This window comes from Zootoca vivipara, chromosome 14 (genome assembly GCF_965207765.1).
Source record: "Zootoca vivipara chromosome 14, rZooViv2.hap1.1, whole genome shotgun sequence".
In the NCBI taxonomy this organism is placed as follows: Eukaryota; Metazoa; Chordata; class Lepidosauria; order Squamata; family Lacertidae; genus Zootoca; species Zootoca vivipara.
This window is the reverse complement of record NC_142597.1, coordinates 46734453-46749232: the sequence shown is the minus strand read 5'-3', so window position 1 is coordinate 46749232 and position 14780 is coordinate 46734453. Positions and strand designations below refer to the sequence as shown.

Sequence of the window (14780 nt, the reverse complement as noted above, 5' to 3'; positions counted from 1 at the left end):
CCAGGGTTCGGAGAAGCGCTGCGCAAGCGCTTCTCCGAACCCCGGGATGTCTGCTTCCTGTCGGCGGCTGGGAGAGAGGAACGGAGGAGGAGAAAGCAGCGCTTTCTCCTCCTCCGTTCCTGTCCCCCTGCCGCCGACAGTAAGGACGGGTCCCAGGGTTCGGAGAAGCGCTGCGCAAGCGCTTCTCCGAACCCCGGGATGTCTGCTTCCTGTCGGCGGCTGGGAGAGAGGAACGGAGGAGGAGAAAGCAGCGCTTTCTCCTCCTCCGTTCCTGTCCCCCTGCCGCCGACAGTAAGGACAGGTCCCAGGGTTCGGAGAAGCGCTGCGCAAGCGCTTCTCCAAACCCCAGGATGTCTCCTTGCTGTCGGCGGCTGGGAGAGAGGAACGGAGGAGGAGAAAGCAGCGCTTTCTCCTCCTCCGTTCCTGTCCCCCTGCCGCCGACAGCAAGGACAGGTCCCAGGGTTCGGAGAAGCGCTGCACAAGCGCTTCTCCAAACCCCAGGATGTCTCCTTGCTGTCGGCGGCTGGGAGAGAGGAACGGAGGAGGAGAAAGCAGCGCTTTCTCCTCCTCCGTTCCTGTCCCCCTGCCGCCGACAGTAAGGACAGGTCCCAGGGTTCGGAGAAGCGCTGCGCAAGCGCTTCTCCAAACCCCAGGATGTCTCCTTGCTGTCGGCGGCTGGGAGAGAGGAACGGAGGAGGAGAAAGCAGCGCTTTCTCCTCCTCCGTTCCTGTCCCCCTGCCGCCGACAGCAAGGACAGGTCCCAGGGTTCGGAGAAGCGCTGCGCAAGCGCTTCTCCAAACCCCGGGATGTCTCCTTGCTGTCGGCGGCTGGGAGAGAGGAACGGAGGAGGAGAAAGCAGCGCTTTCTCCTCCTCCGTTCCTGTCCCCCTGCCGCCGACAGCAAGGACAGGTCCCAGGGTTCGGAGAAGCGCTGCGCAAGCGCTTCTCCGAACCCCGGGATGTCTGCTTCCTGTCGGCGGCTGGGAGAGAGGAACGGAGGAGGAGAAAGCAGCGCTTTCTCCTCCTCCGTTCCTGTCCCCCTGCCGCCGACAGTAAGGACAGGTCCCAGGGTTCGGAGAAGCGCTGCGCAAGCGCTTCTCCAAACCCCAGGATGTCTCCTTGCTGTCGGCGGCTGGGAGAGAGGAACGGAGGAGGAGAAAGCAGCGCTTTCTCCTCCTCCGTTCCTGTCCCCCTGCCGCCGACAGCAAGGACAGGTCCCAGGGTTCGGAGAAGCGCTGCACAAGCGCTTCTCCAAACCCCAGGATGTCTCCTTGCTGTCGGCGGCTGGGAGAGAGGAACGGAGGAGGAGAAAGCAGCGCTTTCTCCTCCTCCGTTCCTGTCCCCCTGCCGCCGACAGTAAGGACAGGTCCCAGGGTTCGGAGAAGCGCTGCGCAAGCGCTTCTCCAAACCCCAGGATGTCTCCTTGCTGTCGGCGGCTGGGAGAGAGGAACGGAGGAGGAGAAAGCAGCGCTTTCTCCTCCTCCGTTCCTGTCCCCCTGCCGCCGACAGCAAGGACAGGTCCCAGGGTTCGGAGAAGCGCTGCACAAGCGCTTCTCCAAACCCCAGGATGTCTCCTTGCTGTCGGCGGCTGGGAGAGAGGAACGGAGGAGGAGAAAGCAGCGCTTTCTCCTCCTCCGTTCCTGTCCCCCTGCCGCCGACAGTAAGGACAGGTCCCAGGGTTCGGAGAAGCGCTGCGCAAGCGCTTCTCCAAACCCCAGGATGTTCTAGCGCCCGTTATTGAACGGGCTGAAATACACTAGTCAAGAGATAAAAGGAACAACTGGCAAGTTTGGCCTTGGAGTTCAAAATGAAGCAGGGCAAAGGCTAATAGAGTTCTGTCAAGAGAACAAGCTGGTCATCACAAACACTCTTTTCCAACAACACAAGAGACGACTCTACACATGGATATCACCAAATGGGCAGCATCGAAATCAGATTGATTATATTCTCTGCAGCCAAAGATGGAGAAGCTCTATACAGTCAGCAAAAACAAGACCTGGAGCTGACTGTAACTCAGATCATCAGCTTCTTATAGCAAAATTCCAGCTTAAACTGAAGAAAGTAGGAAAAACCACTGGGCCAGTAAGATACAATCTAAATCAAATCCCTTATGAATACACAGTGGAAGTGAGGAACAGGTTTAAGGATTTAGATTTGGTGGACAGAATGCCTGAAGAACTATGGATGGAGGCTCGTAACATTATACAGGAGGCAGCAACGAAAACCATCCCAAGGAAAAGGAAATGCAAGAAAGCAAAATGGCTGTCCAACGAGGCCTTACAAATAGCGGAGGAGAGGAGGCAAGCAAAATGCAAGGGAGATAGGGAAAGATACAGGAAACTGAATGCAGATTTCCAAAAAATGGCAAGGAGAGACAAGAGCATCTTCTTAAATGAGCAATGCAAAGAAATAGAGGAAAACAATAGAATGGGGAAAACCAGAGATCTGTTCAAGAAAATTGGAGATATGAAAGGAACATTTCGTACAAAGATTACCATAATAAAGGACAAAAGTGGTAAGGACCTAACAGAAGCAGAAGACATCAAGAAGAGGTGGCAAGAATACACAGAGGAATTATACCAGAAAGATATGGAGGTCTCGTACACCTCAGGTAGTGTGGTTGCTGACCTTGAGCCAGACATCTTGGAGAGTGAAGTCAAATGGGCCTTAGAAAGCATTGCTACCGGTAATAACAAGGCCAGTGGAAGTGATGATATTCCAGTTGAACTATTTAAAATTTTAAAAGATGATGCTGTTAAGGTGCTACACCCAATATGCCAGCAAGTTTGGAAAACTCAGCAATGTCCAGAGGATTGGAGAAGATCAGTCTGCATCCCAATTCCAAAGAAGGGCAGTGCCAAAGAATGCTCCAACTACCGCACAATTGCGCTCATTTCACACGCTAGCAAGGTTATGCTTAAAATTCTACAAGGCAGGCTTAGGCAGTATGTGGATCGAGAACTCCCAGAAGTGCAAGCTGGATTTCGAAGGGGCAGAGGAACCAGAGACCAAATAGCAAACATGCGCTGGATTATGGAGAAAGCTAGAGAGTTCCAGAAAAACGTCTACTTCTGCTTCATTGACTATGCAAAAGCCTTTGACTGTGTCGACCACAGCAAACTATGGCAAGTTCTTAAAGAAATGGGAGTGCCTGATCACCTCATCTGTCTCCTGAGAAATCTCTATGTGGGACAAAAAGCTACAGTTAGAACTGGATATGGAACAACTGATTGGTTCAAAATTGGGAAAGGAGTACGACAAGGTTGTATATTGTCTCCCTGCTTATTTAACTTATATGCAGAATTCATCATGCGAAAGGCTGGACTAGATGAATCCCAAGCCGGAATTAAGATTGCCGGAAGAAATATCAACAACCTCAGGTATGCAGATGACACAACCTTGATGGCAGAAAGTGAGGAGGAATTAAAGAACCTTTTAATGAGGGTGAAAGAGGAGAGCGCAAAATATGGTCTGAAGCTCAACATCAAAAAAACCAAGATCATGGCCACTGGTCCCATCACCTCCTGGCAAATAGAAGGGGAAGAAATGGAGGCAGTGAGAGATTTTACTTTCTTGGGCTCCTTGATCACTGCAGATGGTGACAGCAGTCACGAAATTAAAAGACGCCTGCTTCTTGGGAGAAAAGCAATGACAAACCTAGACAGCATCTTAAAAAGCAGAGACATCACCTTGCCTACAAAGGTCCGTCTATTTAAAGCTATGGTTTTCCCAGTAGTGATGTATGGAAGTGAGAGCTGGACCATAAAGAAGGCTGATCGCCGAAGAATTGATGCTTTTGAATTATGGTGCTGGAGGAGACTCTTGAGAGTCCCATGGACTGCAAGAAGATCAAACCTATCCATTCTTAAGGAAATCAGCCCTGAGTGCTCACTGGAAGGACAGATCGTGAAGCTGAGGCTCCAATACTTTGGCCACCTCATGAGAAGAGAAGAATCCTTGGAAAAGACCTTGATGTTGGGAAAGATGGAGGGCACTAGGAGAAGGGGACGACAGAGGACGAGATGGTTGGACAGTGTTCTCGAAGCTACGAACATGAGTTTGACCAAACTGCGGGAGGCAGTGGAAAACAGGAGTGCCTGGCGTGCTCTGGTCCATGGGGTCACGAAGAGTCGGACACAACTAAACAACTAAACAACAACAACATGACACAGTTTCTAGTAAACAGATGGTTGTATATGGTCTTTCAATATAGAAAGAGACCCTTATGGTAGACATTCCATAAAATATAAGGTATCTTTTTTGGTCTCTTTTTGGAATCCAGTCCATGCACTAATTCAGGATATAAAGAATACACTTAGATATATTTTATATGGTTGCTTCATCTCCCCAATTTTTATTTCCCCCATTCCATGCACTGTGATGCAAACATGGTGTTAGACCCTTATTTGTTTCAGATTATTATTATTTACTGCACTTTCTGTCTCTTGTCTTTTGTGAAACACCTTCAGGGTGTCAAAGTCAAAGAGCAGGAGAAAAATCTCCTAAGTAAATACTATAAATAAATAAATGGGGATTTTTTTGCTCATTGTGAGTAAAGCTAGCAAGTGTGAAAGGAGTGGGGGAGGTTTGGTTTGAAGACAGATCTGAACAATTTGTGAACCACTAAGTCAAATACAGCCCATCAGCCTGCTTAGGTTTTCAAAAATGGGCAAATCTGCAATACGTTCTCTGCTAAGTAGCTTGTGGTGTGAAGGTAATAAAACCCATTCTATGAAAACAATACTTCATATGTGGGTTCTCTCAGGTGGGTTGGTTTTGTGTGTTGTGGGACATAGGGCTGATGTCCCCAAATCCAAGCTCTGTATCAGATCCAGTAATTAATATATTATTTGTGACTTCCTCTTATTTCAGTGAAGGAGGTAAGCACATGACTAACTCTCTCCAACTAATAAAAATATCATCAATGTAACGTAGGTACTCTCTCTCCAACTAAAATCATCAGGTGCTAAAAGTATTGTCTTTAGTTGCCCTTCTGACCCTGACAGAGATGTTCTCTCTGTGTTCCAACTGCCCCATTTATTTCTATGAAACTAATGAGTCCATGCACAAAGGATATAAGTGTGTGTGTGTGTGTGTGTGTGTGTGTGTGTGTGTACGCGTGTACACACACCCACACACACCCCTGCCCTGAACTGAATGGAGCAGTAGCTGTGATGCAGTGGCTGCTGCACATTTGAAATCCTGCCATCGTCCTATATCTGCAGATTTTCAACCATTCTTAAAATGCAACTAGGATTATTTATTTTTAAGAGCCATTTTGAGGAGATCAGACTTAAGAGGGGGTTTTTTTTTAAAAAAAAAGTCTGCTGAGCTGAGGGACACAAGACTGATATCGGCACAGCAATTTGACAGGGGTTGTAACACTGTCACGCTTACAGGATTCTTCCCCAACCTGGTGCTCTCTAAATGTTGCAGGACTCCAGTGAATAATATTTAATATATAGATTCTCTCTGAAATTTGTGTGTTTGTGGTGTGTGTTTGTGGTGTGTGTGTGTGTTTGTGATATGTGGGGAGGGGGGAGGGAGAGAGAGTTATGAACTATTCAGAGAGGGTTGTACGTCCATGACTATCTCTATCTCATAGAAATCACCAGCTCTTAAAGGTGCTTTACTATGGCTCTATCGACTTGTGCAGCTCCTGTACCAAGCTAAGCTCACTGTATCTCTAAGTACCATTGCGAAAAGCAAAACAAGGAAGAAAAGGGTTTGTTATCTGCTAAACTCACACTAGAGTCAACGAGGGTCTATCATTCAGAACACTACTGTTCAGACCCCCACCACTGACCACAGTCAAGAACCAGATTTCTTAAAATCAAAAGCTGACAGAACTACCACACTTACTGGCACATTCCACCACTTGGCGTTGTCTTCGTGTTGAACTCCAATTGCCTTCATCCCTGAAGTGTAAGTGGTGGTTGAAGTCCAATATGTGGAAAGCTCTGGTCTGAGAAAGACAAGTTTATAAGCTCATAATATAATATAGATTAGGGTTGCCATATTTCAAACAGAAAAGTTGTTGAGGGGTTCACTAAAAAAAGTTTAGTTCTGCTCAAATTTGTTGAGCTTAAAATGCAATTTTTGAGCTATTTTTATGGGAAATAGGCAAAAATGACACTGTCGACGTGGGCTACCATATGTCCGGATTTTCCAGGACTTTTTTTGGCCGCTTTTTGCCCAGACACTGCTGACGACTAAAGTATTCTAGATATGTCCAGGAAGTTCCAGACATTTGACAACCCTAATATGGATTGACAATAAAGCATAAAATCTGACCTGGAGCTACGTTTAAAATGATCACAAGGACCAAACTATAGTGATCCTTCCTTTTGAAAGAACAGCAAAATGACCCTCTCAATGTTTTAACCAGTAAGAAGGTCAGCCATTTGTTATCTAGTTTGGCGTGTTTGTCTGTCTGTCTGTCTGTCTGTCTGTCTGTCTGTCTGTTTGCTTGTTTGTTTGTTTTTGGACAGATAAATCTTTAAAGTGATTAGAAATAAAACTGTAAATATTAGTGATATATAAAACACAGAATAAAATCTCTTCCAGTCCATATGCCATGAGTGAGTGATTACCCATATGGCTGTACAGACATCTGCTCCAGCCAGCTTGGCCAAAGGTCAGGGATGATGCGAGTTGTAATCCAGAAACACCTGGAGGGCACCAGGTCCTCAGGTCTCACCTTAAGAAAACCTTAATATCCCCCCCAAAAAAGGTTAAATCTGATATTGTTATTGGCTTTCATTACAACATGAATTAAATGAGGCTTTGGGTGAGGTGGAGTGAGTTTGCTTGCAAATTATTTCACCCTTTATGGCTTGACTGGTGGCGAATGTATGGTTGTAGCCCCCCAATGTATGTTGTGACCTGGGGATCTATGCTTGTTTGGCATTAATGGATGCAGACACAATATCCAATACTCAGTAGAATGGAGGGAAAGTGTTATCTTCCTCAAAGATTTAGTAGGGAACACACATACTTTTTTCACCACTGTTCCTGCATAGTGCAAACCAGTAAAATGCACCCTCCAAAGGCAAATGAAGAAAGTAATAGGCTTTAGGAAAAAATGTCCTCCATGCTTTCCTAATTACACAGAACCAATTGAATTTCTTAATCTCCTATCAAATGTTAGTCAGTTTGCAGTACAACCTGATGCATGTTAATGTGTCACCTAAATTAGATTAATCAACAAAAGCCTTACGTTTTGCCTTTCATTAATGGCCGGGACTTAGTCATGATGTCTACACATGAACTTTTAATTTGTTTTCCATTTATAACATTTCACAACATACTGAGGAAATAACTAGAAGGGCTGGGATGTCCTACATGAGGTCGAATGATATTTGATATCACTTTTTATAGGTAACATGGAAGAATGGGGCAACACAACTGAAGTGACTGAGTTCGTTCTAATAGGCCTCTCCAGAAACCCCAAAGTGTGTGCTGTTTTGTTTATTCTCTTCTTGCTGATGTACCTGGTTGCTGTTGCTGGGAATGGACTTATTGTGGTGCTCATTGTGATGGATTCGCACCTCCACACACCCATGTATTTCTTCCTCAGCAACCTCTCCCTCATTGATGTCTGCTATGTCACCACCTCCGTCCCACAGATGCTGGCCCACTGCTTCACAGGCAGGCCCAAAATCCCCAAGGGAAGATGCTTTGCACAAATGAGCATTGCTCTGTTTTTAGCAGTGGCCGAGTGTCTTTTGCTAGCAATGATGGCGTATGACCGTTTTGTGGCAATATGCTACCCTCTATGTTATAGCTTAATCATGAGCCAAAAGGTGTGTATCTCTCTGGCAGTCAGCCTGTGGTCTAACTCTTTCCTCCTGACCATTGTTCCCTTTTTCAGTATGCAGGCACGCTTGTGCGGGCCCAATGTGGTGAATCATTTCAAATGTGAGCTCCAGGCAGTGTTGAAATTGGCCTGCTCTAATACCCAAGCCAGTGGAGTCAGCATGATGATAACCAGTGACCTCGCTCTGCTGTTCCCCTTCTCCTTTGTTTTGGTGACCTATGGTCGCATTGGTGTCGCTGTTCTGCGTATCCACTCATCACAAGGGCGTAGTAAGGCCTTGTCAACCTGTGGTTCTCATCTGGCTGTGGTGGGAATTTTCTATGGCACAATGTTGGCCATGTACCTCAGGCCTCAAGCCAAGACATTCACCGACAAGGAAAAGGTAGTGGCTGTGTTTTATGGGGTCGTCACTCCCATGCTCAATCCCATGATCTACAGCTTGAGGAACAGGGATGTGAAAGGAGCCCTGTGGAGAGCAACTGGAAGGAAAGTGGAGGAATAAAGCACTTCAGAAATTAAATTCTATATTGATAGATATTTTATCAGCAGGAATACCTAAAGTGTTTTGTTATTCTGCAAATGGGTAGAGTTCAAAGTAGTGCTAAGGAGATTATTCCATCAGTGCAAGAATTTCTGCTTTTCTGAAGGGACTCTCTCCTGCTGTGAGTGCCCACAGGCCCTGTCCCTGCCTCCTTCCACCTGGTCTAGGGCGGGGCCTGGAAGGCCTCATAAAGGACTGCTGCCGCTGCTCTGCTGCTGGTGCTGCCCAGGACTCTCTCCTGCTGTGAGTGCCCACAGGCCCTGTCCCTACCTCTCTCCACCTGGTCTAGGGCGGGGCCTGGAAGGCCTCATAAAGGACTGCTGCCGCTGCTCTGCTGCTGGTGCTGCCCAGGACTCTCTCCTGCTGTGAGTGCCCACAGGCCCTGTCCCTGCCTCCTTCCACCTGGTCTAGGGCGGGGCCTGGAAGGCCTCATAAAGGACTGCTGCCGCTGCTCTGCTGCTGGTGCTGCCCAGGACTCTCTCCTGCTGTGAGTGCCCACAGGCCCTGTCCCTGCCTCCTTCCACCTGGTCTAGGGCGGGGCCTGGAAGGCCTCATAAAGGACTGCTGCCGCTGCTCTGCTGCTGGTGCTGCCCAGGACTCTCTCCTGCTGTGAGTGCCCACAGGCCCTGTCCCTACCTCTCTCCACCTGGTTTAGGGCGGGGCCTGGAAGGCCTCATAAAGGACTGCTGCCGCCGCTCTGCTGCTGCCCAGGGGAACTTGAAACAGCACAGAGTTCTTTTTAAAATGCTTTTTAAAGAATTTTTTATGTTTTTATCTTCTTTGGGGTGGTAGGTGGGAGGGATTTTTAGTTGGGTGTGGGAATCAGTTAAATTTTAGTGAATTTGTAATTTTTATTGTTTTTGGTTTTATTGTTTTATTGTGTTTGGGGTGGTAGGTGGGAGGGATTTTTTAGTTGGGGGTGGGAATCTGTTAAATTTTAGTGTATTTGTAATTTTTATTGTTTTTGGTTTTATTGTTTTATTGTCTTTTTTGTACTCTTGTTGAGTTATTTGCTGTTTTTTACAGAGGTTTTATTTTGTTTTTAAGGGGAGGGGTCAGGGCTGCCCGGGAGGGGGTCCCAGCAAGCAAAATGGCTGGGGCAGATTCCACAGGGGGGTGTGCACTGGAACAACCGATCTCAGTGGTCACGGGTAGGAGGAGGAGTTACGCTAAGACCAGACCATGTCATTACCGAGGAGGCAGACTTAGTCGTTGTCTGAGGACTATCCCTGCCTCCAGGTCTGGTCCTGACCGGACGGATATTGGAATAGGCAAGGGATACCCACATGACCTGAAGGTGCTGCTGTGCAATGCCAGGTCGATGATGAATAAGACCACCGCCATTCACGACCTGATTGTGGATGGAGGATTTGACCTGGCATGTGTGACAGAGACCTGGTTGGAGGAAGCCGATGGGCCCGTTCTTGGCGCTGCTTGCCCACCAGGTTTCTCTTATGCACAGCAACCCAGGCCATCTGGGCGGGGAGGGGGGGGTTGCAGTGATTTTTAGGAAGTCATTAGTTTGCACCAGGCGTCCTATTGGGAAGACCCAGTTCTCTGAGTGCATGTTCTGGAAGTTGGGCAATAGAGGCAGTACAGGATTCCTTTTGGTGTACCGACCTCCCCGCTGCACCAAGGATTCCCTGCCCGAGCTGCTTCAGGTCGTGTCGGATGTGCTCCTGGAGACACCTAGCTTGGTTGTCTTAGGGGATTTTAACATCCATGCCGACACGACCTTACAAGGAGCCGCTCGGGACTTCGTGGAAAGCATGGCCACCATGGGGCTGTCCCTGAATAAGTCTGGCCCAACTCATAGCCGCGGACATGCCTTGGACTTGGTGTTTACCTCTATGGATGTTGGTGATCTGACATTAAGTAAAAGCGAAACAAAAGAAGTGCCATGGTCAGATCACTTTCTGGTGCAACTGGACTTCTCCGCAACCCTTCCCCTCTGCAGGGAGGTGGGACCAATTCGGATGGTCCGCCCCCGCTACTTAATGGATCCAATTGGCTTCCAAAGAGTGGTAGGGGATGTTTTATCCCATGTCGATGGCCTTTCAGCTGATTCCCTGGTGGCCCGCTGGAATGCGGAGTTAACCAGCGCTATTGACTGTCTGGCTCCGAAGCGCCCTCTCAGATTGCATGGAGCCCGGACAGCCCCGTGGTTTTCCCCGGCGCTGAGGGCAATGAAACAGTCGTTGAGACGGCTAGAGCGCCGGTGGCGGAAAACTCATTTTGAATCAGACCGGACACGGGCTAGAGCTCAACTTCGAGCCTACCAAGTGGCAATGGCGACGGCGAAGAGGACCTTCTTCACCGTCTCCATCGCATCTGCAGAAAACAGCAGCAGGAGACTCTTCCAGGTGGTTCGCAATTTAGCGGAACCACCTGCTCCATCCGGGCCCAGTACGGGCCACATGATCTCCTGCAATGATTTTGCAAAGTTTTTTGCAGATAAAGTCGCTCAGATTCGGGAAGAGGTAGACTCCACCGTGGGAGCAGGGCCGGGGCGGGGGAGTGCTAGAGTCCTGTCTAGTCAAGTTTTGTGGGATCAATTTCAATCTGTTACCTCCGAGGATGTGGACAGGCTGCTTAGACGAATGAAACCAACCACCTGTCTCCTTGATCCTTGCCCATCCTGGCTTATAAAAGCTAGCCAGGAAGGGCTGGGCGATGGGCTTCGCGGGTTGGTAAATGCTTCTCTCCATGAGGGAGCCTTCCCAGACCCGCTGAAAGAGGCGGTTATTAAACCGCTTCTTAAAAAACCATCTTTAGATCCGGCCAATATGGCCAACTATCGCCCAGTCTCAAATCTTCCATTCTTGGGCAAGGTGATTGAGCGAGTGGTTGCGGAACAACTCCAGGCACGCCTGGAAGAAGCGGACCATTTGGATCCCTTCCAGTCAGGATTCAGGCCTCATCATGGGACTGAAACTGCCTTGGTCGCACTGGTCGATGATCTCCGGCGGGCTAGGGACAAAGGTAAGAGCTGTTTCCTTGTTCTGCTGGATCTCTCAGCGGCTTTTGACACCATCGACCATAACATCCTTCTGGACCGTCTAGAGGGCTTGGGAGCTGGGGGCACTGTCATGCAGTGGTTCCGCTCCTTCCTCCTGGGCCGTGTTCAGAAAGTGGTGGTGGGGGATGAGTGTTCAGACCCCTGGGCGCTCACTTGTGGGGTGCCTCAGGGTTCTGTCCTCTCCCCCATGCTTTTTAACATCTATATGCAGCCGCTGGGAGAGATCATCAGGGGGTTTGGGCTGGGTGTCCATCAGTATGCTGATGATACCCAGCTCTACCTCTCTTTTAAATCAGAACCAGTGAAGGCGGTGAAGGTCCTGTGTGAGTGCTTGGAGGCGGTTGGAGGATGGATGGCGGCTAACAGATTGAGATTGAATCCTGACAAGACAGAAGTACTGTTTGTGGGGGACAGGAGGCGGGCGGGTGTGGAGGACTCACTGGTCCTGAATGGGGTAACTGTGCCCCTGAAAGACCAGGTGCGCAGCCTGGGAGTCATTTTAGACTCACAGCTGTCCATGGAGGCACAGGTCAACTCCGTGTCCAGGGCAGCTGTTTATCAGCTCCATCTGGTACGCAGGCTGAGTCCTTACCTGCCCAGTGACTGTCTCTCCAGAGTGGTGCATGCTCTAGTTATCTCTCGCTTGGACTACTGCAATGCGCTCTACGTGGGGCTACCTTTGAAGGTGACCCGGAAACTACAACTAATCCAGAATGCGGCAGCTAGACTGGTGACTGGGAGCGGCCGCCAAGATCACATAACACCGGTCCTAAAAGACCTACATTGGCTCCCAGTACGTTTCCGAGCACAATTCAAAGTGTTGGTGTTGACCTTTAAAGCCCTAAATGGCCTCGGTCCGGTATACCTGAAGGAGCGTCTCCACCCCCATCGTTCTGCCCGTACACTGAGGTCCAGCTCCGAGGGCCTTCTGGCGGTTCCCTCATTACGAGAAGCCAAGTTACAGGGAACCAGGCAGAGGGCCTTCTCGGTAGTGGCACCCACCCTGTGGAATGCCCTCCCACTAGAGGTCAAAGAGAACAATTACCAGACCTTTAGAAGGCATCTCAAGGCAGCCCTGTTTAGGGAAGCTTTTAATGTTTGATGGATTTCTGTATTTTAGAATTTCTGTTTTTTTGGAAGCCGCCCAGAGTGGCTGGGGGAACCCGGCCAGATGGGCGGGGTATAAATAATAAATTATTATTATTATTATTATTATTATTCCACTCCCCCCCCCCGATGTGCTTCTCTGGAGGTTCTCTGGACTCCACAGAGCAGATGGGGGGGGCAGACCCATTTCCACTAGCATGAGTCATGCTGGCTCCCACTACCCCAACTATTTAATTGAATCTAGCCCAATATTTTTATTGCTGCTGGTGGTTATGGTGGCAATATAGCTTCTCAAAGTGAGGAAAGGAAAATATTTAGCTGCACCCCAAGCAGTTTACAATCTAACTATAGGCATGGGCTGGGGAACCTGTGGTTCTCCAGGTGTTTTTGGACTCCAACTATCATCAGTCCCAGCTAGCATTGCCAGTGTGATCAGGGAAGATGGGAGCTGTATTCCAGCAACATCAGGATGCCCACAGGTTCTCCATCTTTGCTTCAGACAGTACTTGAGTAAAAGAGTAAAAGATGGGCAGTAGAGGACTGGGAAAGGCAAGGATATTTATGATTTCTTCTCTGCAGATTTCTTGAAATCCTCTTTCCAAAAATTGTATGCTCACAGAAGCAGTTTTATTTTTTTCAATTGCAACTAGTAAGAGATCATTTTTTGGTTTTTTTTTCCTCCTTCCTTCCTTCTCTTGGGGAGCATTGTTTCCTAGTTTGTCTTCAGAAATTCTGCATTAAAACATACTTTTTAGGCCAGCTAACCAAATGCTAAAAATTTGAATCAGCATGTTGTAATATCATTTAAACTTGAGTGGTACATGATGTGCATAAAATGTTTTTTTTGTATGATTAAATCATATTAATCATCTTTCACAGTAAGCAAAGTCCAACTCTTCTGTTTACCATGTGAAATATCTACCACACAACCCTCAGAAGTACATTTTGGGTACCATTTTCAGCCATCAAATAAATCCTTCACATACTCAGAGTACAAACAATTTGCAAATAGTCTATGTATTAAATAAATTTATTAAATATAAATATCTTCCTCTCCAAGTCTTATAATTATTTCCCCCTTATTTTACCTTTAGTTGTGAACTAGCAAAGCAATTCCTTACTTCAGTTTCTGTTATTCAACCAATTAAACTGTTTTTAATATTCGGTTGGAAACCGCCCAGAGTGGCTGGGGAAACCCAGCCAGATGGGCGGGGTATAAATAATAAATTACAATTATTATTATTATTATTATTATTATTATTATTATTATTATTATTATTATTATTATTATTATTATTGCTGTGGGGCTAAAAGAGTACCAGTTGATTATATAGAACAGGTATGCCCAACTTCAAGTAGGCTGTGACCCAGTATCAAAAACTGGCAGTGATCTACCACACTCTTCCATTGTCATTCTTCAACTTAAACATATTCTATTTGGCTGAGCTTATATTTGGCTTCCCCAAGGCCTTAGCGGAGGACCATGTCCAGCCCTGCAAAACACCATTTTGCTTCCCACTGCAGGAAGATGAGCCTCCTTAATTTCCTGGGGTTGGGAAGCTGCCTTATACCAAGACTGGCTGTCCTGACACAGGTTGGCAGCTTCTCTCCAGGAACTTCAGGCAGGAGAATCTTCCCAGCCCTGCCGAGGCTTCTCACAACCCCCCCACCAACCCCCTCCCAGGGCCCTTGGTGCACACGGGAAGCCAACATGCCCCCCCCCTGTCCAATTTCTCCTTTACCAGACAATGAGTTCCATGGGGACATGGGGGGCGGCGATGGCTTAGTAAACGCAGCTAGACTGGAGCTGTAAAAGTGAGGAAAGTTCAGCGTCCACACAGAACTAGGAGCAGAAGGGCGAGAGGGGGGAGGGGGGAGGGGGAGGGGGGAGGGGTGTCACTCACCGTCTCTCTCCACGCGCTGCCTTCTCACAGCTCCCTCCGCAGCGCTACTGCTCGTGTGGAGCCCACGTGCCTTGTCATTGCTCCTCCCCCCGCCTCCCTGTTCTGGGCTGGGGCTGCAGGTGTGGAGTCACGTGCCTTGCACCTTTCTGGGGCCGGCCAGCTGGCAGGGCATGGAAGGAGCAGGGGAGAGGAGAAGGGCGGCGATGAGCCAGCCCGGCTAAGCGGAGCCTCGACTGGTCGTGCTGCCTGGGGGGGGGGGGGCGTGCCGCTGAGGGTGCCCTGCCCAGCAGACCAGGGAGAGGGCAGCGGGTAGAGGCAACGGGTCGTCTCTTTCAATTCCTATGAGCCATAGTGCGATTGACAAACATCCATCCCATGATTAACCGATCAA

General features: G+C 48.5%; 1 protein-coding gene and 1 long non-coding RNA gene across 2 annotated transcripts in view; one reads left to right on the top strand and one right to left on the bottom strand.

Annotated features, from left to right (window-relative positions):
* The window catches only part of LOC148683600 (uncharacterized), a 16646-nt gene extending 2222 nt beyond the window's left edge, over positions 1-14424 (bottom strand). Inside the window, exons 1-2 of the long non-coding RNA XR_015947116.1 lie at positions 14390-14424; positions 5862-5964 (exon numbers count right to left, since the gene is read on the bottom strand). This is a non-coding gene — a long non-coding RNA (uncharacterized LOC148683600). The remainder of the gene's footprint in view (positions 1-5861; positions 5965-14389) is intronic.
* Positions 7382-8320, top strand: LOC148683601 (olfactory receptor 13H1-like). Its single transcript, XM_088658166.1, has one exon. The coding sequence runs from the start codon at positions 7385-7387 to the stop codon at positions 8318-8320; it is 936 nt and encodes a 311-aa protein (XP_088514292.1). The 5' UTR covers positions 7382-7384.
* Positions 14425-14780: the final 356 nt, after the last annotated feature.

Bases quoted from the DNA above. Each gene is read 5' to 3' on its own strand.
- LOC148683601 (XM_088658166.1), top strand. From the start codon at position 7,385: ATGGAAGAATGGGGCAACACAACTGAAGTGACTGAGTTCGTTCTAATA.